The following is a 26275-nucleotide window of genomic DNA, read 5'->3' as shown; positions in this document are numbered from 1 at the left end:
TTTTGATAAATTTAAACGAAATTATAATAAAATATTTTCTTAATTTATTTTAAAATAATTACTTAGCACTATGTTTTAATTAATTTTAGAATGTTATCTAAAATACTGAACTAATTTTAACAATGTTATCATTTAAGATACATAAAGTGTATTTACCTGATTTGACATAAGTGTGGAAACACAGCTATAAAATGCATCCAACTTATCAGACTTAATGCCTTCTAGTGACTCCTTCTTAGTAAAGAGACTTATAACTTGTGGATACCATGTATTCATTATCTTCTCTTCTGCCTTTTTAGCTTGAATGGATAGGTCAGTTTTTAGTGATTCACAATCAATTGGACCTTTAGCTCTATTTTTGAGGAAAAAAAAGTCTTTGAAGCAAAAGACTGGTTTTCATACGCAATTATTGAAATAAGACAACTGTTTTTAGTTCTAAAATCTAAAGAAGTATTTCAAAGATTTTTGAGTGAGTTTAAAAATTATACAGTCAAAAATGTCAAGCAAGGAGACATTCACAATGTTAATTAATAAATACAGGATTTTACCTAATTCCTGTTACATCCAGCAAAACTGTATTAGCAAATGTTGTATAACCAAGGTCCAGTAATATTTTCATAGTTGGATGAATAATGTGCAAATTAGATGCTATTTGATTTCTTGCCTGCACATAGTTGCAATGCCAAGGATTGGAATAATCTAGTCCTCTGGAAAAGCAAAACACCATATCAAATATGATTAAAACAATACATTCTAGTGTTTGCTTCAGTAGCACAGATACTAAAATTGGAACAACACAGACAACATTAGCATGGCTCCTGATCAAGGATGACATGCAAATTTGTGAAGTGTTCCATATATATATATATTTTAAAATACACCCTAAATGTTAGGAAATGTTTATAGCATGGAGAAAAGGGGATTGAGAAGAGGGAATTGCGGTCAGCAATGGAAACCTTAGAAGATACACATTTAATAAAAACACACCACAATCTCAAAAGTGCATTATCTGGTGACAAGAGAGATAATTTGTGAATAAGGTAGACTTACAGGTCAGGCTTGAGTGTCCTAATTTCCACTGTTCTTTGACTCAGTTATCAAAGATAAAGATGAAAGAATAGAGTCTTTAGGATTAGGAATGAAAGATTGAAAAAGCTGTCTGGCATACACCAGAATTTACTTGAAGACAAGATGAACAAAACATTCAAAAATGTACTCCTAATTATGTAAGAAGAACTAGATAAGCAAAGCATAGAGGATACCTTTGGGGGTTTTGAGATGTGTTTCAAAATACCTTTGAGCTTCACAACTGTAAGATCAGTTAATTTTCAAACTGTAAAAAATTAGATGCAACACTGCTTTTAAAATAATTTACTCACACAGGGGATTCAGGTAAAGGGCCTCCTTCATCTTCAAGCCATGTAACTGGTGGTTTCACAAGAACACTCTGTACTAAAATATATGTATGTATTAATATTTCTTGAAAATCCTTGCAAGAACTATTCATATCAAAATATCTCATTTATGATATGGGATGGTAGTTTACTGTGCATTAAAATGAGGAAAAAAAAAACTTCAGAACAAAATCAAGCCCTTAATACTATTTAGCCATACTTTGGAGTGTATTCAGTTATGGGAAAGCTCTTAATTCTCAGTTCTTTGCATTGTCTACTCAAAGTTCCCTGGTATGGCCACTTAAGAAAATTTATTGCATGATGGTTACCAGGGCTGGAGGGAAAACGGGCTGGGGAGATGATGGTTCAATGATACAACATTCCAGTTATATAGGAGGAATAAGTCAAGAGATCTATTGTACAATATGGTAACTGCAGTGAAAGACAATGTACTGTACTCTTGAAAACTGCTAACAAAGTAGGGTTTTTTTTGTTTGTTTGTTTGTTTGTTTGCGGTGTTGGGGATTGAACCCAGGGCCTTGTGCTTGCAAGGCAAGCACTCTACCAACTGAGCTATATCCCCAGCAACAAGGTAAATTTTAAGTATTTTTACCACATACACAAAAAAATAAGTACATGAGGCAATGCATAATGTTAATCAGCTCAATTTAGCCATTATACAATGTATACATATTTCAAAACATGTTGTAGATGATAAACGAATACAATTTTTTTAATTATGAAAAAATATTCTAGGGCTGAGGTTGTAATGCAGTGGTACAACACTTGTCTATCATATGTGAGGCACTGGGTTCCATCCTCAGCACCACATAAAATAAATAAATGAAATGAAGGTGTCCATCTACAACAAAAATATTTTTAAAAAAAGAAAAAATATTCCAATAATAATCATAAAGGTTATGTTCCTAATAAATCCCCCAAATACATTAATATGTTCTGAAAACCCTGTAAACAGGAAAGCTAAAGCCAAAAGACAAAGTAAAAAAATCAAAATACTACAAGGATTAGCTAACAAACATAGAAATTACAAAAACTGCCTTTATGGGCTCAGAATAAAATTTTAAGTAAAACTCATATCTGAACTTGATAATAGTTAAAAATATACAGTATTCACTATTCATTTTGCTTCTACTTTTGATTCAACACCAGAGGCAAAGGCCTCTGTTGTGTTACTTACCCATATATCTCTTCATGCTTTTTTCAAAGTCACTTGACACTTCATTTATGAGACTTTCAAGGAGTTTTTCTCTTTTTTTCCCTTCCTTTAAAGACTCAGGTATCAGCGTTAACATGTTATTCAGCCATTCCTGCTGAATAGGTACTACAGGACTACTTTTTACACACTGCTTCATATAAATGTAGTTGAACTGAGAACATAATAAGAAAAATTAAATGTTCTGCATGCTGTGACATTTCAGTGTGATTCCTGAGTTCACGCTTACTAAAACAATATTCTTTTCAGAATAAAAATATTCTCATTCATGCATGGTGGCATATGTCTATAATCTCAGCTGCTTGGGAGGCTAAGACAGAAGGATTGCAAATTCAAGGACAACCCAGATAATTTAGCCAGACTATTCAAAAATTAAAATGAAAAGGGCTGGAGCTGAAGCACAGTGGCAGAGCACTTGCTTAGCATTGCAAGATCCTGAGTTTAATCGCTAGTACTGAAAAAAAGTGTCAACAATAACATGTTTTCTATTTAGAATAAAAAACATTTTTTTCAAAAAAAGTGCTATAAATGTTTTATCTTTTTATTTTTGATGAGCTCTTGTCATATTAATATTCTTAGTATATTCTTCATTTTCTCAAGGCAAAAAAACTCCTTTAACTAACTTACTATTCCTTCATTCAACAAATGTTCAAACACTATTCTGAATATTAAAGTATTAAACATAAAAAGTGTGGAAAAAAACATAACAGTTGCCGATGCTCTCTTGAATATTATATTCTGATACAAGAGTAGTATAGTCTAATTTCACAAATTCTTCCATAAGAATTAGGAGTCAACAAAAAATAGACATGAATAAATGAAAGACAACATTTGATCTAAATAAAGGTATTTAACATCCTGAAAACTATCAACTTTGTGTCCCAAAGTTAACACAATTCCAATAAAAATATCTATACACATTTTAATGAAACTAGACAACTTTATCATAAAGTTCTTGTGGGAAAATAAACGTATAAGAACAGCCAAGAAAATCCTGAGAAATAAGATCTACCATGGAGGACTGGCCCTGGGAGACATCAAAATATACTATAAGGTCTATGTGATTAGAACAGTATGATAAAGGTGTATGAATAGACAGGCCAGTGGAAAAAGAACACAAAGTCCAAAAACAAACCATTATATCAAAAAATGTAGCATAGAATAATCATGGCATTTCAAAGCACAGGTGCAAAGATCAAGGTTTGAATAAATAGTTCTGGGACAAATCAGTAGTCATTTGGAAAAAAATAAATTAGTCCATACCTTCTACCATACAAAGAATAAACTTCAAACAGATCAGAAATTTAAGTTCTACATTGAAACTACACAAGGACTACAAGGAAAAAAAACATGAATCAAGTCTATAACTTGAACATAGGGAAAAACTCCCTAACTGTGATTCAAATTTCAGATACACCCAAGGAAAAAAGTGATAAATTTTGTCATATGAGCCCAATACCTCATACATGCCAGGCAAACATGAATGAATCCACATCCCCAGTTTTGTGGTTAGGTAAATTTTGACTATATTAAAATGTTTGCAAGGCAAAAATGTCATAATGGAAAAGTCAAAAAAAGACTGATATATTCCAGGAGAAAATATTTGCAATACACGCCTCAGATAAAGTCCAACAAGTTCTTGAAAATTTAGGCGAACCTTGAACTCAGTGTATTAAGTTAATTAAGATAATTATAAAAACACAAATACAGGGTAGGGGTATAGCTCAATGGTAGAGCACATGCTTATTAGTATCGGCAATTGCCAAAACCAAATGTAGACAAATACTGTAGAATTCCACTTACATGAGATATCCAAAGCTATCGAGTTCATAGAAAAAAGAAGGGTAATAGCAAAAGCTGAGGAAAGGAGGAAATGGGAAGTTGTTATTTAATAAACACAGAGTTTTGGTTTTGCAAGATGAAAATGTTCTGGAGACTGGCTGCCCAACAATGTAAAAATGCTTACCACTACTGAACTATATGCTTAAAATGGTTAACATATTACATTTTAAGTTATGTGTATTTTACCACAATTGGTAAAGGGAAAATAAGTCCAAACACAATTAAAATTGGTAAAACATATGAACCAACATTTCAGAACAAAAATATTTTAAAGATGAAAGTCATCTAGCCAAATCTATAGGAATAGAGGAAGGTTTCCTGGGGATGATGACTGAGCTGGATTAGGGACAACCAGAAGAAAGCATGGATGGAAAGAAGACCTGCTGGGCAAAAGCAGCAAGTGAGAAATGTCCTGCTTCCTCAAGCAAGTCCATGATGGTGGAGTATAAAGTATTATACAGAGAGTGATGAGAAGAGGTTGGCAAATAGGCAAGGATCACATTACAAAAGGTCTTGCATGCCACATTAAGCTTTAATTCTCTAGGATGTGGGAAGACAGTGATGGTTGCTGTCCTTAAAACAAAAGATGAAGTTCTGATCTAAGGATAACAAATGAATAGGATTAATTTGAGAAATAGTCACAGTCATGTGGGGACAAATTACATGGCAAGTGGGTAATTGAAGAGGGGAAAGAAGTTAATACTCAGACATTTTAAGCATGAGTGACTAGACAGTGATAATAGCAAAGAGAGCAGTCTCAGGAAGGAAGGTTCATTTTTTTCCACATGCTGAATCTGAGGTATTTTTACATAAAATTATCTGGGAATCAGCAACATATAAAAGGTAGCTAAAACCAGAAATAGAATCATCCAGGAAGATTCAAGGAAAGAGAACAGCAGCTACAGGCAGACAAGGAAGAGGAACATGAAGATGACAGAGAAATAACAAGAGTCAGAAAAGCAAATACAAGGGAATATTTGAAAATAAAGAAATGGTCAGCTGAAACTGGGCACATGCTTTTAATCCTAGCAACTAGGGAGGCTGACACAGGAGGATCAAAAGTTCAAGGATAGCCTCAGCACTTAGCAAGACTGTCTCAAAACAAAAAATAAAAAGGACTGAGATGTAACTCAGTGCTAAAGTACCCCTGGGTGGGCCCAGATTGTGATTCAGTGGTACAGTGCTTGCCTGACATGTGTGAGGCACTAGGTTCATTTCTCAGCACCACATGTAAATAAATGAATAAAATAAAAGTTCATCAACAACTAAAAAAAATAAAAAAATAAAAAAGTGCCCCTGAATTCAATCCCCAGTACAAAAAAAGAAAAAAAAGTCAATTGGAATTGTCTGTTATTTTTTATTTCAGTTATTCTAATAGGTATGTAGAGAGAATTCATTGTGGTTTTAAATTGCATTATCCTAATGGTTAATGATATTGAATTATCTTTCTTTTTTAAAAATATATTTTTAATTGTAGATGGACACAGTATTGTTATTTATTTTATTTGTATTTGGTGCTGAGGATCAAACCCAGTGCCTCACACACGCTAGGCAAGCACTCTGCCACTGAGCTACACAGCCCCAAGCCTGATATTGAATTATCTTTCATGTGCTTATTTGCCACCAATACATCCTTTATGGTGAAATGTCTGTTCACATCTTTTACCCATTTTTCAATTAGTTGGCTCATTTTTATACTGTCGAATTTCAGGAGTTCTTTACATATTCCAGATACTAATTCTTTGTTGAATATGTGATATTTCTCCCAGTGAGTAGCTTATTTTTCATCCTCTTAATGGCCTTTCACTGAGCAAGAGTTTTCAATTTTGATGGAATCTAATTTATTGGAGTTTTTTATGGGTCACACTTTTAAGGTCATACCCAAGAACTCTGCCTAGTCTGATATTTTTTTGTCTAAAAGTTTTATAATTTTATGTGTCTCCTATGTTTTCTTCTCAAAGTTTTCTTTTTCCTGGTACAGAGGATTGAACCCAGGGTCTCAGACATGCTAGATAATTGCTCTATGACTAAGCTACATCCCTAGATGCTAAATGTTTCTAAAGATTTTTTAAAAAATTGGTACCAAGAATTGAACCCAGAGGTGCTCAGCTGCTGAGTCACAGCCCCAGCCCCTTTTTATTTTTAAAGACTGGGTCTTGCTAAGTTGATTAAGGCCTTTCTAAGTTGCCAAGGCTGGCTTTGAACTCAAGATCCTCCTGCTTCAGCCTCCCGAGTCACTGAGATTACAGTCATGCCCCACCGCACCTGGCCGTGTGTGTGTGCGTGCGTGTGTGTGTGTTTTGCTGGGGATCAAGGGCACTGGGGATAAAACCAGGGTTTTGTGCATGCTATGCAAGCACTCCACCACTGAATTACAGTCCCGAACTGTATAGTCTATCTTTTACATTTAAACCTTTGGTTAAATTTTGATAAAGTGTGAGGTTTAGGCTAAGGTTTTTGTTTTGTTTTTATGGATGTCCAACTGCTCCACTACATTTGTTGAAAAAGCTTTCCTTCCTCTATTGAATGATTTTGTCAAAAATCAGTTGGGTGTACTTGTGTGGGTTTATTTCTGGGTCATCCTTCTGTTTCACTGATCCAACTATTTCAACTATGTGTCCAACTATTTCAAAGTAAAAAGAGTTTTTTGTTAAATCCAGTGAAGGTCTAATGAGAGAAGTATTGAAAAAATACCCTTTGGATTTAGCAATTTGTGATCATTTGTGACATTAATGATGAAGTAGTAGAATTCCTAGAAGCCAGACTGCCAAAGGAGCTGATTCAGGAGTGAATGACGGCTTTCATGCCAGTATTTTTTTACTATAAGATTCTAGAAAGCACGAACTGTAGAGGAATAATAAGAATGCTAAATATATATACATAAACACACCTTACAATTCACCCAGCTTCATGTTTTGGGGTTATGGTGTATATATCAGTTTTTTACCTAGTAAAGAGGCACATCCAAAGTCTCCAGAAAAGTTGGGAGATAGGGGAAGGCAGGGGAAGGGCATTTAAAGAACAAAACCTTGACTAACTAAAAAAAGAAAGGTAATTCCATGTATCCTCAACCCACAGTAAGGTGCTATCCTTAGTCCTTATCCTCAAAGGAAACCTTCTGTGAGGGGCTGGCATTTAGCTCAGTTGGTAGAGTGCTTGCCTTGTAAGCACAAGGCCCTGGGTTCAACCCCCAGCACTACAAAAAAAAAAAAAAAAAAAAAAAAAAAGCAAACTTTCCACAACTTATAAGCTTGCAGCCCTATCTGGGAACCTGTAGCATAATTTCCTTTTATATATAACCAGCTAATAAGTCTCTGTATCCTTTGCTATTAAAGGATATTTACATGCTGTCATCTTTCTGTTAATCACATTACAGTCCCATGTCATCATCCAAGTAGTCAGTCATTTTTAAAAGAATCTCTAGCACCTAGTATGAAGTTAGCATATAATAGATTTTCAATGAGTATTTGTTGAGTGGATAAACAGCCATCATATCAATATCAGTACAATCAATTGTTGCCCTAATTTTAAAATGAAGATGCATTTCCTTTAAAATTGCCACTCTGAATATTTTTTCAATTGTTTGGAATAAGAGCTAATATTTACACAACTAACTCTCAAATAATAAATGACAACCTAACTAAACTCTTAAGACCCACATTGTCCATGACATATTTGTTGCCTTGGGCAGAAAAAAACAAAAATCTCAGTTTCTAAATTTCTTTCTTTTCTAGAATGAGGCAAAACAAGGGGTCTTAGAAGAAATGACTTTGTAATAATTTCTTTGAATATTTTCAAAACAAGAAATAAATAATTGAACTCACTCCTTTTCTTTTAGTTTCACTGGTCATCTGTAAAAAACATAAGATAATTAATTTAAGAAGAAAATTTTTAATTTTTAAAAATCAAAAATATTTTAAATTTATCTATTCTTTAAAATTATTTATATTGAGGTTGACTTAATTAATATTAGTATAGTATAAGGATAAGTCTTTTAAAAGAAAATAACTTACAGTTGGAGGATAATCAGGCTCTGGTAATGGAGGTACTCGTTTATCCAATGTTCTGTCTAGATTTTTTTTGGCTTCATCAATTCTGAAATTATAATTAGAAAAACATATGACTCTAGAAGTTAACTTGGCATAAACTATTAAAAACAATAAAAGTTTAACATTTTTTCAATTCTACTAAAAGAAAAGATATTCAAGCACTCTTTATATGGCTGAATCTTCTATGAGAAATAATCCTATGAGTCCGAAAATTTTATATTATTCAAGAATAAGGCAAAAGGGTGAGAGTAAAAATAAAATCATTTTTTTAAATTTTAACTTACTATTTAAAAATCAATCCTGATGCAGAGGGTGTCATCTCTGTTGAAATGTATTCTGTCAGAGAAGCCTTCCCTTAAATATCATATAAAAAAGCACCTCTTTCACTCTCTGTCTTATCTTCTTTTATCTTTTCTTCATAGCACTTGCCAACATTTAATATATACTGTAGACTCTGGTGCTGGGGATTGAACCCAGGGCCTTGTGCATGCAAGGCAAGCGTTCTACCAACTGAGTTACATCCCCAGTCCTTGCAGACTCTTTTATTCATTGCCATTATCCCCAGTAAAAATAGTACCTGGCACACAGTATATGCTCAGTTTTACCTTAAAAACTATTTATGGATTTTTATTATACATAAAATGTAATTTCCTCTTTAAATTAATTTGTATCATATTGTATAATCTATTCATCTGTCAATAAGTATCTATTTATGCAAATTGTATGCTAGGTGCTATTAAAATATAGCAGTGATAAATCTCCAGGAATTTATAAACTGAGTAAGAGAACAGGAAGAGAGTGCCTTATGGACACTCTGGTGATTCAGAGGAAAGATGAGTTCATTTCCACCTGATACACACATCAGCATTTGCAATGAGCCTTATGAAAGAGAGGATTTAAGGTGGAGATGTGGTTGTACTGGGATCTGAAAACACCAAACCTGAAAAACAGGAAGGCAAAGGAAGGATCAAAGGAAAAGGGGGAAAATGGAAGTTGTCCAATCTGTCCAAAGTTTACAGGATGAGATGGAAATATGTCTGGAGAAGTGGACTGAAATATCTACCTAATGGTCTCAAACAGCAACTTTTTAATTTAATCAACAATGGGAATGACTAAGAGCTTTTGAGCAAGGACCATTTTAAGACAAACCTAACCATTTATATAGGCCAGATACATTTTAAAAGATGACCAAAGAAGACATACAAGGAAAAGAGATCTCAGAAAGATTGGAGGATGCCAAGTGTGACAGGAATCATTAAAAACAACTGAAGCCATGCTCAGTGGCACACGCCTGTAATCCCAGTGGCTCAGGAACCTGTGGCAGGAGGATTGTGAGTTCAAAACCAGCCTCAGCAAAATTGAGGCACTATGTAACTCAGTGAGGCCCCATTTCTAAATAAAGAACAAAATAGGACTGGGAATGTGACTCAGTGATCAGGTGCCCCTGAGTGTAATCCCAGGTAACAAAAAAAAAAAGCCAACAACTAACACTCCTTGGTTTATACCCAAAGGACTAAAAATCAGCATACTACAGTGACAGGGCCACATCATTGTTTATAGCAGTTCAATTTGCAATAGCTAAACTGTGGAACCAACCTTAGGTGCCCTTCAATAAATGAATGAATAAAAAAATGTGGTATATTCAATGGACTACTACTCAACTTTAAAGAAGAATGAAATTATGGCAGTTGCCAATAAATGGAAGGAATTGGCGAGTACCATGCTAAGCAAAATAAGCCAATCTCAAAATACCAAAAGCCAAATGTTTTCTCTGATATGCAGATGCTAATTCACAATGAGGGAGAAGGGAGTAGTGCTAAGGAAGAAAAGAGTTACTTTAGATTAGGTAGAGGGGAATGAAGGGAGGGAAGGGGTCGTGGGGATAGGAAGGACAGTAGAATGAAACAGATGTTATTACCTTATGGACATATATGACTGCATGACCAATGTGATTCTACATGTACAATCAGAAAAATGAGAAATTATACCCCATTTATGTATGATATATCAAAGTGTACAAATGCATTTTACTATCATGTATAACTAATTAGAACAAATTTAAAAATTAAAAAAGAAAACTGAGCCCAGCATGGTGGCGCACCTCTGTCATCCCAGCAGTTCAGGAAATGGGAGACTGAGGCAGGAGGATTGTAAATTCAAAGCCAGCCTCAGCAACTTAGCGAAGCCCTAAGCTACTTAGTAAGACCCTGTCTCAAAATAAAAAAAGGATTAGGGATGTGGGTCGTGGTTAAGTGCCCCTGGGTTTAATCCCCAGTACCAAACAAAACAAAACAACAATTGAAAGACAAAGGAGATACCATTAGAAAGGTAAGAAAATACCCAAAAGGAATTTCACAGAAAGTGTGGTCATGGGAACCATAACCTGGTATACTCTGCATAAAGACAAGGGCCATGTCTGTTTTGCTCATGTTCTATCCACACCACTTAGATAGTATTCATCAAGGTGCATGAGCTCAATAAATACTTGTTGAATGAATGACCAAAATAGTGGATGTGGAAAAAATATCAAATGTCTAGTTCAGTACTTTGCTTGACATATGAATATTCCTAACAATATCAAGCTATAACCATGGTAACCCAGGGCAAGGGGTCAGTGGGGGGATGGTAGTCATCATCACTTTCTGAGATAACCAATTTATCATCAGTTAGTTCATTTTCTTAGGAACAAATTTCTTATATTGAGTTGAGGCTTTGTACTTCTATTCTCTGCAGTTACGTACAAAGGGTTCGATTCTTCCAAGTTATCCTTCCAAAAATTTGATACCTTCCCAGTTGCTCCAACTACTCCTGTTGATAAGAGTTAATGTTTATGGTGAGCTTATTATATCCTAGACATTGACTTAAGATCTTTATAGGTATGGGTTTCATTTAACCCTAATACCAATCCTAAGTAAGCACTGTTCTTTTTCTCTATCTCATCGTTAGGTACATAAGGATAAATAGTTATTTAACTTGCCAAATTCACATGACTGCGGAGATGGGATATGAATTCAGGCCTGATTTGCGAGTCTACATTCTCACCAATTAAGAGAATAAGTTTCCTTCAAATTAGGAGATTTCAAAATTCCTCTCTCCTTTGTATCTGTTCTGATTTATCAATGTCCCTCTTAAAGTGTGATCCCAGAATTCCCAGATGTTGTCTGACAAGTACAGAGTGAAATTTTTCCCTTCCATATTCTAGACATTGTACATGTATTAAAGCAGGCTAAGACTGCATTTGCTTTTTTGAGTACACTTATCTCCCCTATTGAATCTTACTGAGCCTGTACTAAACTCAGACTCCTAAGACATTTTAAAAATAAAGTAGAAGATGTTTCTGGAATATCTTCTTTTTGTTTTTTGTTTGTTTTGTTTTGTTTTTGGTACTGGGGATTCAACCCAGAAGCACTTGGCCACTGAGCCACATCTCCAGCCCTTTTTATTTTTTTATTTTGAGACAAGGTCTACACTAAGTTGCTTAGGATCTCACTAAATTGCTGAGGCTGGCTTCGAACTTTCCATCCTCCTAACTCAGCCTCTTGAGTCTCTGGGATTATAGGTGTGTACCACCACACCTGGCCCTCCTCTTCTTTTCTTTGTTAATCTTCAAGACCCAGGTGAGACTTCCCCTCCTCCATCTTTTCACCCTGAACAGCCTAGATTTCAGCAATTGCTACTTTCAAGGAATTTTACTTATACATTGGTATGCTAATTGCCACTCCTCATAGGCAGGCTTGCACTGTAGTTATCCCAACATAAAACTTCCTTGACCTTTCTATATGCAAATACCACCCTTTAATAAAGCACCAATTTCTGGAACATGTTTTCTCCTACTAGCTATGAATAGGAAGGACATAAGAATGAGCCTTTTACTCCCTGTTTTGCTTTGTGTATTAACAACTTAAAAGCAATAAACAAAAACTGGATTTCAAAAGACTACGTGGGAGACTGTGTGTGGTGAAGAAGAGAAACACTGATTTAAATCAAGAAAGGAGAGGGTTTCAAGATGGCAGACTAGGGGGCGGCTGCATTTCACGTTGCTCCAGGACACAAGATTCAAAAGAGGAGATAGTGAGAGACTTGGGACCAACTCAAAGCCGCTGGGTGAGTCTCTCCCATTGGGGAGGTGTCCCAGATGGGGCGGTAGCCCCGGAACGCAGGGAACTTTGTGAAGTAGAGTTGCTCGGCGAGACGCCCCTCCCCCCACTGGAGCGCTAAACACGGACAACTGGGATCATCGTAGAGGAGGTGGCTCAGCACAGCACTTGGACTCGGAGCAACCACTGGGGCTCTGGGCGGCTGCCTGAGGAGGAGCTGCGTGGCGAGCTGTTTGGACCCAGAACGACCGCTTCTGAACACTGGGGGGCTGCCCGGAGTAAGAGGAGAAGTGCAGCGGGTCGCTTGGTCTAGGAGTGACTGCATCAGAGCCACAGGCAGTTGCCAGAGGAGGAGCTGCGTGGCGAGCTGTTTGAACTCAGAACCACCGCTCCTGAACATCGGTGGCCTGCCTGGAGGAGGAGTGCGGCGGGTGACTTGGTCTAGGAGTAACTGCATCAGAGCCACGGGCAGTTGCCAGAGGAGGAGCTGCGTGGCGAGCTGTTTGAACTCAGAACGACCGCTCCTGAACACCGGGGGGTTGCCCGGAGGAAGAGGAGAAGTGCGGCGGGTCGCTTGGTCTAGGAGTGACTGCATCAGAGCCACAGGCGGTTGCCAGAGGAGGAGGCGAGTGGTGAGTTCATTGCACTCAAAGCGACCGCTCCTGAACACCGGTGGCCTGCCTGGAGGAGGAGCGTGGTGGGTCACTTGGTCTCGGAGTCACCTCTCCTGAACACCCGGGGGGCTACCCCGAGGAGGAGGAGGAGGAACAGGGCAGGTCACTTGGACTTGGAGTGACTGCCTAGGGCTACGGGTGGTTGGCGGGAGGAGGAGACGCGAAGTGAGTTGATTGGACTCCTAGTGACTGCGTCGGAAACCGGGCTGCTGTCCGGAGGAGGAGGTGTGTGGCAGGTCTCTGGGTATCAGAGCTATTGTACGGGGCTCCAGGTGGAGGCTCAGAGGAGGGGCTGCATAGCCAGGTGATTAGGTGCAGAGCAGGGTACCAGGAGCTAGGTGGCTTCTTGCTGGAAGAGCCGCACAGAGAGACGCCTAGGGGTGGAGTAAAGTTTCCAGGAATGCGGGTAGAGTCTCTGGGAGAGGCAGCTTAAGGAGACTCGCCTGCGAAGGGTGAGGCTCCCAGGCCCAGGAGGTAGGTCCGGGTCCCTGGGAACGTTGCAGAGGAAGACAGCCCAGCCCAGGCGGTAGTTGTAGATTGAGGGGAACCTCTAGGAGGGGAACTGATCAGCAAGACGTCCCCACCGAGTGAGTCTTCCCTGCCGGTGAGGTTTTCCCACAGGGACGGTAAAACCAGAGACACAGGCACAAACAGGACTTGCCTCAGCCCGCAGCCTAGTTTCCCATTGGATGACCATTGGTCAACAAGTGGAGGCACCTCTGCCCACTAGCAGGGAATATACGCCACCTGAGGATCACCAACCCTAGAGAGGCAGCTTCTTCGTGGAGCTTCGCATTATCAACTTCCTCCAAGACTTCAGGCTACTGAAGGATAAGAGGGGATATACTAGCAATCTTCAGGGACATTATAAGTTGATAGAGGAAAGCTGCAATATCTTAATGACCCACTGATTCCTGAACAATATGAGAAAACAAGGGAAGAAAATGCCCCAAACAAATCTAGATGTTACATCAATAAAATCCAACGACAGCATGGCAGAAGAAATGACAGAAAGGGAGTTCAGAATGTACATAATTAAAATGATTAGGGAAGCAAACGATGAGATGAAAGAGCAAATGCAGGCATTGAATGATGAGATGAAAGAGCAAATGCAGGCATTAAATGATGAGATGAAAGAGCAAATGCAGGCATTAAATGATAGCACCAATCCACAGTTAAAAGAGCAAATACAGGAAGCAAAAGATCATTTCAATAAAGAGTTAGAGATATTGAAAAAAAACCAAACAGAAATCCTTGAAATGAAGGAAACAATAAACCAAATTAAGAACTCCATAGAAAGCATAACCAATAGGATAGAACACCTGGAAACAGAACTTCAGATATTGAAGACAAAATATTTAACCTCGAAAGCAAAGTTGAACAGAGAAGATGGTAAGAATCATGAACAAAATCTCCAAGAACTATGGGATATCATGAAAAGGCCAAATTTGAGAATTATTGGGATTGAGGAAGGCTTAGAGAAACAAACCAAAGGAATGAACAATCTATTCAATGAAATAATATCAGAAAATTTCCCAAATCTGAAGAATGAAATGGAAAATCAAGCTCAAGAGGCTTGTAGGACTCCAAATACACAAAATTACAACAGACCCACACCAAGGCACATTATAATGAAAATACCGAACATACAAAATAAACACAGAATTTTAAAGGCTGTGAGAGAAAAGAACCAAATTACATTCAGGGGAAAACCAATATGGATATCAGCAGATTTTTCAATCCAGACCCTAAAAGCTAGAAGGGCCTGGAACAACATTTGTCAAGCTCTGAAAGAAAATGGATGCCAACCAAGAATCTTATACCCAGCAAAACTTACCTTCAAATTTGATGATGAAATAAAATCATTCCATGATAAACAAAAGCTAAAAGAATTTACAAAAAGAAAGCCAGCATTACAGAACATTCTCAGCAAAATATTTCATGAGGAAGAGATAAAAAACAAAGAAGCATATCAGCAAAGGGAGGAATTACCCTAAAGGAACTGTCAAATAAAGGAGGAACCAAGATGTGTCTAAAAATAAATAAATAAATAAATAAAATTTTAAATATGAACCAAATGACCTAGAATACAAATCATATCTCAATAATAACCCTGAATGTTAATGGCCTGAATTCATCAATCAAAAGACATAGACTGGCGGATTGGATTAAAAAGAAAGATCCAACAATATGTTGCCTGCAAGAGATTCACCTCATAGAAAGAGATACCCATAGACTAAAGGTGAAAGGATGGGGAAAAACATACCATGCACATGGACTCAGCAAAAAAGCTGCAGTATCCATCCTCATTTCAGATAAGGTGGACTTCAAGCCAATGTTAGTCAGAAGGGACAAAGGAGGACATTTCATACTGCTTAAGGGAAGCATAAATCAGCAAGATATAACAATCATAAACGTCTATACCCCAAACAGTGGCTCATCCATGTGTGTTAAACAAATCCTTCTCAATTTTAGAAACCAAATAGACCATAACACAATAATACTAGGTGATTTTAACATGCCTCTCTCACCACTGGACAGATCTTCCAAACAAAAATTGAACAAAGAAACCATAGATCTCAATAACACAATCAATAATTTAGACTTAACAGACATTTATAGAATATACCATCCAACCAAGAGCAAATACACTTTCTTCTCAGCAGCACATGGATCCTTCTCTAAAATAGACCATATATTATGCCACAAAGCTAATGTCAGCAAATACAAGAAGATAGAGACACTACCTTGTATTCTATCAGATCATAATGGATTGAAGTTAGAAATAAATGAAAGAGTAAAAAACAGAAATTACTCCAACACCTGGAGATTAAACAATATGCTATTATATGATGAATGGAGAACAGAAGATATTAGGAAGGAAGTTAAAAAATTCTTAGAGGTAAACAAGAACAAAGAAACATCATATCAAAATCTCTGGGACACTATGAAAGCAGTACTTAGAGGAAGATTTATTTCATGGAGCGCATTTAATAAAAGAAGTAAAACTCAACAAATAAACGACCTAACACTACAGCTCAAAGTCCTAGAAAAAGAAGAACAGACCAACACCAAATGAGTTGAAGACAGGAAATAGTCAAACTCAGAGCTGAAATCAACGAAATTGAAACAAAAGAAACAATACAAAAAATTGACAAAATAAATGGTTGGTTCTTCGAAAAAATAAACAAAACTGATAAACCTTTAGCCACACTAACAAAGAGAAGACGAGAGAAAACCCAAATCACTAAAATTCGGAATGAACAAGGAAATATCACAACAGACACGACTGAAATACAAAACATAATTAGAAGTTATTTTGAAAATCTATACTCCAACAAAATAGAAAATTTCGAAGACATCAACAGGTTTCTACAGACATATGAATTGCCTAAACTGAACGAGGAGGACATATACAATTTAAATAGACCAATTTCAAGTAATGAAATAGAAGAAGTCATCAATAGCCTACCAACAAAGAAAAGTCCAGGACCAGATGGGTTCTCAGCCGAGTTCTACAAAACCTTTAAAGAAGAGCTCATTCCAATACTTCTCAAAGTATTCCATGAAATAGAAGGGGAGGGAACCCTCCCAAACTCATTCTATGAAGCCAATATCACCCTGATACCTAAACCAGACAGAGACACATCGAGGAAAGAAAATTTCAGACCAATATCCTTAATGAACATCGACGCAAAAATTCTCAACAAAATTTTAGCAAATTGCATACAAAAACATATTAAAAAGATAGTGCACCATGATCAAGTGGGTTTCATCCCAGGGATGCAAGGTTGGTTCAACATCAGGAAATCAATAAATGTCATTCACCATATCAATAGACTTAAAGTCAAGAATCACATGATTATTTCGATAGATGCAGAAAAAGCATTTGATAAAATACAGCATCCCTTCATGCTCAAAACACTAGAAAAAATAGGGATAGTGGGAACATTCCTTAACATTGTAAAGGCCATCTGTGCTAAGCCCATGGCTAATATCATTCTAAATGGTGAAAAACTGAAAGCATTCCCCCTAAAAACTGGAACAAGGCAGGGATGCCCTCTTTCACCACTCCTTTTCAATATCGTCCTTGAAACTCTAGCCAGAGCAATTAGACAGACCAAAGAAATTAAAGGGATACAAATAGGAAAAGAAGAACTCAAACTATCCCTATTTGCTGATGATATGATTGTATACTTAGAGGAACCAGGAAATTCCACCAGAAAACTTTTAGATCTCATAAGTGAATTCAGTAAAGTAGCGGGATATAAGATCAATGCACATAAATCTAAGGCATTTTTATACATAAGTGATGAATCTTTCAGGAAAACTACCCCATTCACAATAGCTTTGAAAAAAATAAAATACTTGGGAATCAATCTCACAAAAGAGGTGAAAGACCTCTACAATGAGAACACAGAGCACTAAAGAAAGAAATTAAAGAAAACCTCAGAAGATGGAAAGATCTCCCATGTTCTTGGATAGGAAGAATTAATATTGTCAAAATGGCCATACTACCAAAAGTGCTATACAGATTCAATGCAATTCCAATTAAAATCCCAATGATGTACCTTGCAGAAATAGAGCAAGCAATTATGAAATTCATCTGGAAGAATAAAAAACCTAGAATAGCTAAAGCAATCCTCAGTAGCAAGAGCGAAGCAGGGGGTATTGCAATACCAGATCTTCAACTCTACTACAAAGCAATAGTAACAAAAACGGCATGGTATTGGTACCAAAATAGACAGGTAGATCAATGGTACAGAATAGAGGACATGGACACAAACCCAAATAAATACAATTTTCTCATACTAGACAAAGGTTCCAACAATATGCAATGGAGAAAAGATAGCCTCTTCAACAAATGGTGCTGGGAAAACTGGAAAACTATATGCAATAGAATGAAACTAAACCCCTATCTCTCACCCTACACAAAACTCAACTCAAAATGGATCAAGGACCTCGGAATCAGACCAGAGACCCTGCATCTAATAGAAGAAAAAGTAGGTCCAAATCTTCAACTTGTTGGCTCAGGATCAGATTTCCTTAACAGGACTCCCATAGCACAAGAAATAAAAGCAAGAATAAACAACTGGGATAGATTCAAACTAAAAAGCTTTCTCTCAGCAAAGGAAACTATCAGAAATGTGAAGAGAGAGCCTACAGAGTGGGAGAATATCTTTGCCAACCATACCTCAGATAGAGCGCTAATTTCCAGAATCTGTAAAGAACTCAAAAACTCTACACGAAGAATACAAATAATCCAATCAACAAATGGGCTAAGGAAATGAACAGACACTTCACAGAAGAAGATGTACAAGTAATCACCAGATATATGAAAAAATGTTCAACATCCCTAGTAATAAGGGAAATGCAAATCAAAACTACCCTAAGATTTCATCTCACCCCAATTAGAATGGCGATTATCAAGAATACAAGCAACAACACGTGTTGGCGAGGATGTGGTGAAAAAGGAACACTCATACATTGCTGGTGGGGTTGCAAATTAGTGCAACCACTCTGGAAAGCAGTGTGGAGATTCCTCAGAAAGCTTGGAATGGAAACACCATTTGACCCAGCTATCCCACTCCTTGGCCTATACCCAAAGGACTTAAAATCAGCATACTACAGAGATACAGCCACATCAATGTTCATTGCTGCTCAATTCACCATAGCCAGATTGTGGAACCAACCTAGATGCCCTTCAGTTGATGAATGGATAAAGAAACTGTGGCATATTTATACAATGGAATATTACTCCGCAATGAAGAATGATAAAATTATGGCATTTGTAGGCAAATGGTCGAAATTGGAGAATATCATGCTAAGTGAGATAAGCCAATCTCAAAAAACTAAAGGATGAATGATCTCGCTGATAAGCGGATGAGGACATATAATGGGGGGTGGGACGGGCTAGCATTAGGTTTAGGGTTAGGTTTAGAGTTAGGCTAAGGAGAGCAGTAAGAATGAAGGAAAGAAGGACTGTGTAGAGGGAAAAGAGGGGTGTGAGGGGTGGGAGGGGTGGGAGGGGTGGGGGGGAGGGGAAAAATATAATAAACATCATTACCCTATGTAAACGTAAAAAAAATAAATAAATAAATAAAAAAAAAATCCCAATGATGTACCTTACAGAAATAGAGCAAGCAATTATGAAATTCATCTGGAAGAATAAGAAACCCAGAATAGCTAAAGCAATCTTTGGCAGAAAGAGTGAAGCAGGGGGTATCGCAATACCAGATCTTCAACTCTACTACAAAGCAATAGTAACAAAAACGGCATGGTATTGGTACCAAAATAGAAAGGTGGATCAATGGTACAGAATAGAGGACATGGACACAAACCCAAATAAATACAATTTTCTCATACTAGGCAAAGGGGCCAAAAATATGCAATGGAGAAAAGATAGCCTCTTCAACAAATGGTGCTGGGAGAATTGGAAATCCATATGCAACAGAATGAAACTTAACCCATATCTCTCACCATGCACGAAACTAAACTCAAAATGGATTAAGGATCTCAGAATCAGACCAGAGACCTTGCATCTTATAGAAGAAAAAGGAGGTCCAGAGCTTCAACATGTCGACTTAGGACCAGAGTTCCTCAACAGGACTCCCATAGCACAAGAAATAAAAGCAAGAATTAATAACTGGGATAGATTCAAACTAAAAAGCTTTCTCTCAGCAAAGGAAACTATCAGCAATGCGAAGAAAGAGCCTACAGAGTGGGAGAAAATCTTTGCCAATCATACTTCAGATAGAGCGCTAATCTCCAGAATCTATAAAGAACTCAAAAAACTCTACACCAAGAATGCAAATAATCCAATCGACAAATGGGCTAAGGAAATGAATAGACACTTTACAGAAGAAGATCTACAAGCAATCAACAAACATATGGAAAAATGTTCAACATCTCTAGTAATAAGAGAAATGCAAATCAAAACCACCCTAAGATTCCATCTCACCCCAATTAGAATGGCGATTATCAAGAATACAAGCAACAACACGTGTTGGCGAGGATGTGGGGAGAAAGGTACACTCTTACATTGCTGGTGGGGCTGCAAATTAGTGCAGCCACTCTGGAAAGCAGTGTGGAAACTCCTTAGAAAACTTGGAATGGAACCACCATTTGACCCAGCTATCCCACTCCTTGGCCTATACCCAAAGGACTTAAAATCAGCATATTACAGAGATACAGCCACATCAATGTTCATAGCTGCTCAGTTCATAATAGCCAGATTGTGGAACCAACCTAGATGTCCTTCAATTGATGAATGGATAAAGAAAATGTGGTATATATATACAATGGAATATTACTCCACCATAAAGAATGATAAAATTATGGCATTTGCAGGCAAATGGATGAAATTGGAGAATATCATGCTAAGTGAGATAAGCCAATTTCAAAAAATCAAAGGACGAATGATCTTGCTGATAAGCGGATGATGACACATAATGGGGGGTGGGAAGGGTTAGTGTTAGGGTTAGAGTTAGGGTTAGGGAGGGTGGCAAGAATGGAGGAAGGAAGGACTGTATAGAGGGAAAAGAGGGGTGGGAGGGGTGGGGGGAAGGGAAAAATAAAAACAAAGAAAAAAAATAAAAAAAATAAATAAATCAAGAAAGGAAGTAATAGCCAAGGAAGAAGGAAGGCTCATTCTCAGAACTTGAGAAAGCTACAAAATGATGTTGACTCATCCAGGAACTGGTTCAAGCCAGGGGCCCAATTCTGCTCAGGATTCCTTATGTTCTATCTCACCCCTGGAACTCTATCCGTAGACCTCATTTCACCTTTGAAACAAGCCTGCATTCCAATTGTCTAATAGGTAGAGGTAGTGGGGAGAAAGAGAGTCCCAAACCCTGTGGCCATCCAGAAAGACATGTTTCCAGAATAAAAACTTTCAGTTCTAAATGGTTTCTTCCCAAAGAAACACATGAAAATTCTAATTCCAGCATTAAATATGACATTATACTTCAGTTAATTTTGAGGCAGTATTTTTGAGTAAGCAGCCAAATAAAAGTGGTACTATTTACAAATCTGTATAAAGCACAATAAGGATCTTTCTTTTAAAATTCATTAATTCACACATTCATTCACCAATAATAGCATGCCAGACACAGTGCTTTGTGTTGAAATTTCTCTCCTTAAGCATGTGAGAGTTTAGTGGAAGATAAATACTGCTAGGAAAAAACCAGCCATGCTCTGTTATTCTCTTCTCTGTTGCATTTCCTTCTGCTTTATCAGTCATATTTAGTTGCCCTTTTCCCACACAGCATCTAACTGTAATCCCTAATACCTCAGCCCTAGGATTTCACTCTGGATTTCCCTCAACCCTCTGCCTATTCCTCCTTCTTCCTCCTTTGGCTCCTCCTCCCCCACCCCAACCCTAGTAATTTCAATTATTCTCCTATCTCTAAAAAAATCATGTAAATGCTGGAGATCCCCAAATTTCTATCTTCAGCCTAGACTCCTCTTATATATCCAACTTCCTAATATCATTTGCCCTTAAGTTACATAGGTACTTAGACTCCAAAAGAGAGTTAATGTTTTTTAACCCCCTATCTCCTGGACCTTCAATTCTCTATAAATGACACTGCCATCCACCGAGGTACCAAAGCAAATCTAATAGCAAGTCCTACTGATTGTGGCTCCAAAACAAAGACTTGAAAATCTTCTCTCCTCCACTGTCTCCAGCCTTATCCAAACCACTGCATGGTCTCATCTATTCTACTGCAAAAGCATCTGACCTGGTCTTTCCTTCCACTCTAGCCCTCTTCCTCACCACCCCAGTCTATTCTTAATAACCAGAATATCTTTTAAATGTAAATCAGATTTCACATTACATATGTGTAGAATATTTCAACTAAAAAAGTTCTGAATTAATAAATTCATAGCATCTATCACCATCTATCATGACCTATAAAACCCTATGCAATCTGCCCTACTCTCTTCTCTGTCCTCACACTACTCTTCCCCAGATTTGTGATACTCCAGTGACACTGGCTTTATCAACTGCTGGAACAGACTAAAAACATTCATATTTCAGGGTTTTTGTGGTTGCTGTCACCTTTCTTAGAGTGCTTTGCTACTGCTTATTTAAGTGACAGGTTTCTTCCCATTTTTTACATTTCTACTTAAATATCATCTCCAGAGGCCTTTCCTGTAGTGTTCCTGTCACTGTTTATTCCTCCCTATTCCTCTATCTTACTTTTTCATAGCATCTATCACCATCTAAAAGACTAATATAAATTTTTTTTCCTTTACTCATTTACTGTCTCCTCCCACTAGTATAAAAACTTCTTAAAAGCACGCTTCTTTTTTTAAAAAATTTTTTCTTAGTTGTAGTTGGACATAGTAACTTAATTTTTTTTCTATGTAGTGCTGAGGATCAAACCCAGTGCCTCACAAATGCTAGGTAGGCGCTCTACCACTGAGCCACAATCCCAGTCCCACACAGCTCTTTCCTTGGTGTTCTCTATGATCTTCCTAGAAACAAGTAGTGTCTGTCTAACAGCAAGTACTTAATATTTCTAAACACCCCTTCATATCTCTAAATTGAGGTTAGAAGAAATAAAAACAGGTATAAAGGAAGGACAAATAAATATAATATTAATTTAAAGTTCTGCATACCTTTCCAGGCCTGTCATTCCTAAATTTCTGGGAATTCCACAAATCCTTTTTTTTTAACCTTATTAAAAATACTAAGTTTATTTCACATGTATTTTTTGTCTCCCCACCATTTCCATGTCTGACCACCACTACTACTAGGTCCTATCATAACATTCCACATGTACTTAAAAACCAAGCAAAGGGTGGAGTTCCATCTTTAAAACTAAACAGGCATTTTAGACAACACATTCTTGGCAATGGAACCTGGACAACATTTGTCAAACACGGTAGGGAAAGTTCTCACTTTGCATTATAAAAAGGACAGCCAGATATCAACTATTACAGAAATGAAATAAGATGGAAATTTTTAACAAACCGTTTAAACTATTTTCTTAAAGAGACTTCCTCTACTGCCAGAGATCTTGAATAGTCTCCTGACCAGTCATCCCGAAGCAATTCTTCACATAATTGACAAACTTGGCTTCCACTTTGGAAAGAGAACCACCTTTCTCTATACTTGCTTGCATTTTTGCTTTAATGTCTTCTACACATCTAGGTCCTTTTGGTGTTTTAGGAGTTTTTTCCTGTTTTTTGAAGGATTCTTGACCTTTTGATCTTCGTGTTGATGGTTTTGAGTCTTTTCCATTCTGGTTTGATTTTTGTGCATGTTTGGCTTGAGTATCTCGTACAGATTTCTTCACTGGAGTTTTGCTTCAGTTTTCTCATCATCAAAATCATCATCTTCTTCTTCTTCATCATCTTCATCATCATCTTCATCAGCAGCAAGTTTTACTTTTTTCTGGGGAAACTTGCTACTACCTCCAGGGGCAGATCGATTTCCAGATACACTTAAGAGTTTTACATCCTCCTCCTCTTCATCTTCTGATTCTGCATCTTCCTCCGCAGCTACTAAGTGCTGCCCACCCACTAGTATGCACAGGCCCCGAACCACACTTCAACCTTAGGACCACAGGTGGTGTGATTTCAAAGACCCCAAGGGAAATTGTTGGCTGTATAGACATTTTCAGTGTTGCCAATGTTACTTTAATTGGACTGCCTTCATAATTCATTGCCTCTGCTTCGACAACGTGCAATTCATCCTTTGTCCCTAAATGACCATTCTTAAGGATAACTGGGGTTCATTTTCATCATTATCCACCTTAAAGTGATAATATTTGTCAGCCTTTAGTTCACAACCAAAAAGATAGTTCTGGGACCTCAGGGGGCTCATGTCCACATCCATCAAATCTTCCATGGGGTGGTAGCATGCATGTAGGTGGGAGAGATGATGGACAGAAAATAGGCTGCTGCCCTAGAGAAGAGATGTGCAGGATGGAATCATGCCAGGGCCACGAATCTTAAAAACTTACCTACTTATGAAAATTATCTTGTGCAGTGTTAATCAGTCCACTAATAAACAGATTAAGAGAATATGACATTTTAAGAAACCTATAACATTGGGGACTTTCCAACATTATCTAGGGATCAGAAAATGGAGGCCACATCAGCTAAGAGTGCTGAGAATGACCAGACTGATGTCACCCTTATATAACTTCACATACCCATCCCTCACCAATTTACCTTTAAAAGAACAGTCAGGAACACTGAAAGTGCATTTCTCATTCTTGAGCTGGTTGGTCCTCATTCTCCCTTGAATGTGTATTCCTTGCTTTCCTAAATAAATCTCTGGGCCTCTACAGACACATATAGAAGTTCTTCTCTATTACATACATCAAGGACCCCATTAATACAGAGTAAAGTCTGCCCTTTCTGGAAACTCCTTTGTACCCTTTTCCAGAGAGATCTCTTCTCTGGTGATGCAATGATTAAAGAGAAATATGTAAAAGGGGATAAAGAAACATGAGGGGGATGTGGAGGCTTTCTAAAGGAGGGGATCCATAAATAAGCATTGAAGAATTAGTGTAAGTATTCAGTCAGGCAGTGCAGTGAAGGAAATTGCAGAGTCCATCTTTAAACTGTAAAAAATATGGTATACTCATAGAACTGCAAGTAGTTCAATATGACAAAATGAGATAATGAAAAGCTTTGGATGGAGAACAGTCTTAACTCCTAGAGAACTTCCTTCTAAGTCTTCTAAAACATTTTAAGAGTCTTAGGAATGAAAGGTAAAAGATCTCTAACAATACATGTACTAGTATTATTTAATATACCCTGTAAATTTAGATTTAAATGAATAAATAATTGATGACCTAATAAAAAAATAAAAATCTAAAGAAGTTATATGATTAAGTGATCTATTTAACTGTAAGAAAAGTAACATTAGCCAATATTTAAATTATTAAACTGACAACACTGAAGGAGGTGGAAACTTAAACCCCTTGGGGGAAAAAGGAAACTGAGCACTCAGACCTTTCACAACTTCCCTTATCTGTCAAATTCCCATGCCTGCCAAAAGTAAGCCCACCAAAAGTATCCAACAAATTCCTCTCATGGTGTGGTCCTGCTAAACCCTATAAAACTCAGACACTTATTGTAGCCAGTCCCCATTTTCCTCTTGAAAATGTGCCCCTCCACTGCTTAATAAAGCATTGCTAATCCATTGAGGTCTCTGTTTCTTTTTCTTTTTGTATTCTCTTTCATTTGCTTTCAAACATGATCATTGACAGTGTTACAATAAAACCCAATCAATTGTATAATTGTTTATAAGAGAAGCTAACCAAGAAGGAAAGAGAATCCAGAAAGAGAAGCAGGAATTCACCAGAAAGAAATTAGATCCATGTCTTTTTCTTCTTTTTTTCCCCAGAGCAACAGAGTAAGGTACCTTGGAAATTCTCAGTAACTATTGAATTGAACTGTATCACCATTATCACAGCCTTTGGTTACTGGTACCTAAATTAATTGCCACTAAATTGGCGGAGGGGAGCAAGATGTTGGACTGCTTTCTTTTGTATAGAAAAAAAATTTTAATTGCAAGTAGTTCAAAGATATTTTACTTTCTTAAATATTTTTTTTCAAATGCAACGCTATTTGTAGAAGCCCAATTATTTGTTTACCTACTTGAGAAGTAGGATAGTGTGGTGATTCAAGCATGTGAACTCTAGAACCAGACCACCTGGATCTAAACCCCAGCTCTGTGACCATGGGCAAATTACTAACTTCTCAGTACCTCAGTTTATTATCTAAAAAGTAGAAATAATAGGGCCTACCTTATAGGGTTGTTGTGAGAAATATAAGTGAAAATAATAATATCTGAAAAAGTAAGCACTATATAATGTTAGCTATCATTATGATTACTTTTTAACTGTTTTCCTATTGATAGTATCTTACAGTGAACAACCTACAATGCTGAAAACTTTAGAATAGGAACACTAATCACTTCACTTGTATTTCAAGCAAGAATTAATTACTAATACGCTACTTA

At 37.2% G+C, this 26275-nt stretch overlaps 1 protein-coding gene, 1 non-coding gene and 1 pseudogene across 2 annotated transcripts in view; 1 reads left to right on the top strand and 2 right to left on the bottom strand.

Moving 5' to 3' along the window:
* Window positions 1-26275, bottom strand: part of Dnah12 (dynein axonemal heavy chain 12) — a 273790-nt gene that overhangs the window by 247093 nt on the left and 422 nt on the right. Inside the window, exons 3-8 of the mRNA XM_047531915.1 lie at window positions 8484-8565; window positions 8295-8321; window positions 2593-2782; window positions 1380-1452; window positions 549-707; window positions 157-352 (exon numbers count right to left, since the gene is read on the bottom strand). Coding sequence (XP_047387871.1) covers window positions 157-352; window positions 549-707; window positions 1380-1452; window positions 2593-2782; window positions 8295-8321; window positions 8484-8565 — 727 coding nt within the window. The remainder of the gene's footprint in view (window positions 1-156; window positions 353-548; window positions 708-1379; window positions 1453-2592; window positions 2783-8294; window positions 8322-8483; window positions 8566-26275) is intronic.
* On the top strand, window positions 757-863 carry LOC124969638 (U6 spliceosomal RNA). The gene has a single exon (XR_007106011.1). It is a non-coding gene; the product is annotated as a U6 spliceosomal RNA (small nuclear RNA).
* Window positions 23278-24148, bottom strand: LOC124969090 (nucleophosmin-like; annotated as a pseudogene).

The sequence above is a fragment of the Sciurus carolinensis genome, chromosome 17 (assembly GCF_902686445.1).
Source record: "Sciurus carolinensis chromosome 17, mSciCar1.2, whole genome shotgun sequence".
Taxonomy (NCBI): Eukaryota; Metazoa; Chordata; class Mammalia; order Rodentia; family Sciuridae; genus Sciurus; species Sciurus carolinensis.
The sequence above is the reverse complement of the archived record's forward strand: the minus strand, read 5'-3'. Positions and strand labels throughout refer to the sequence as shown.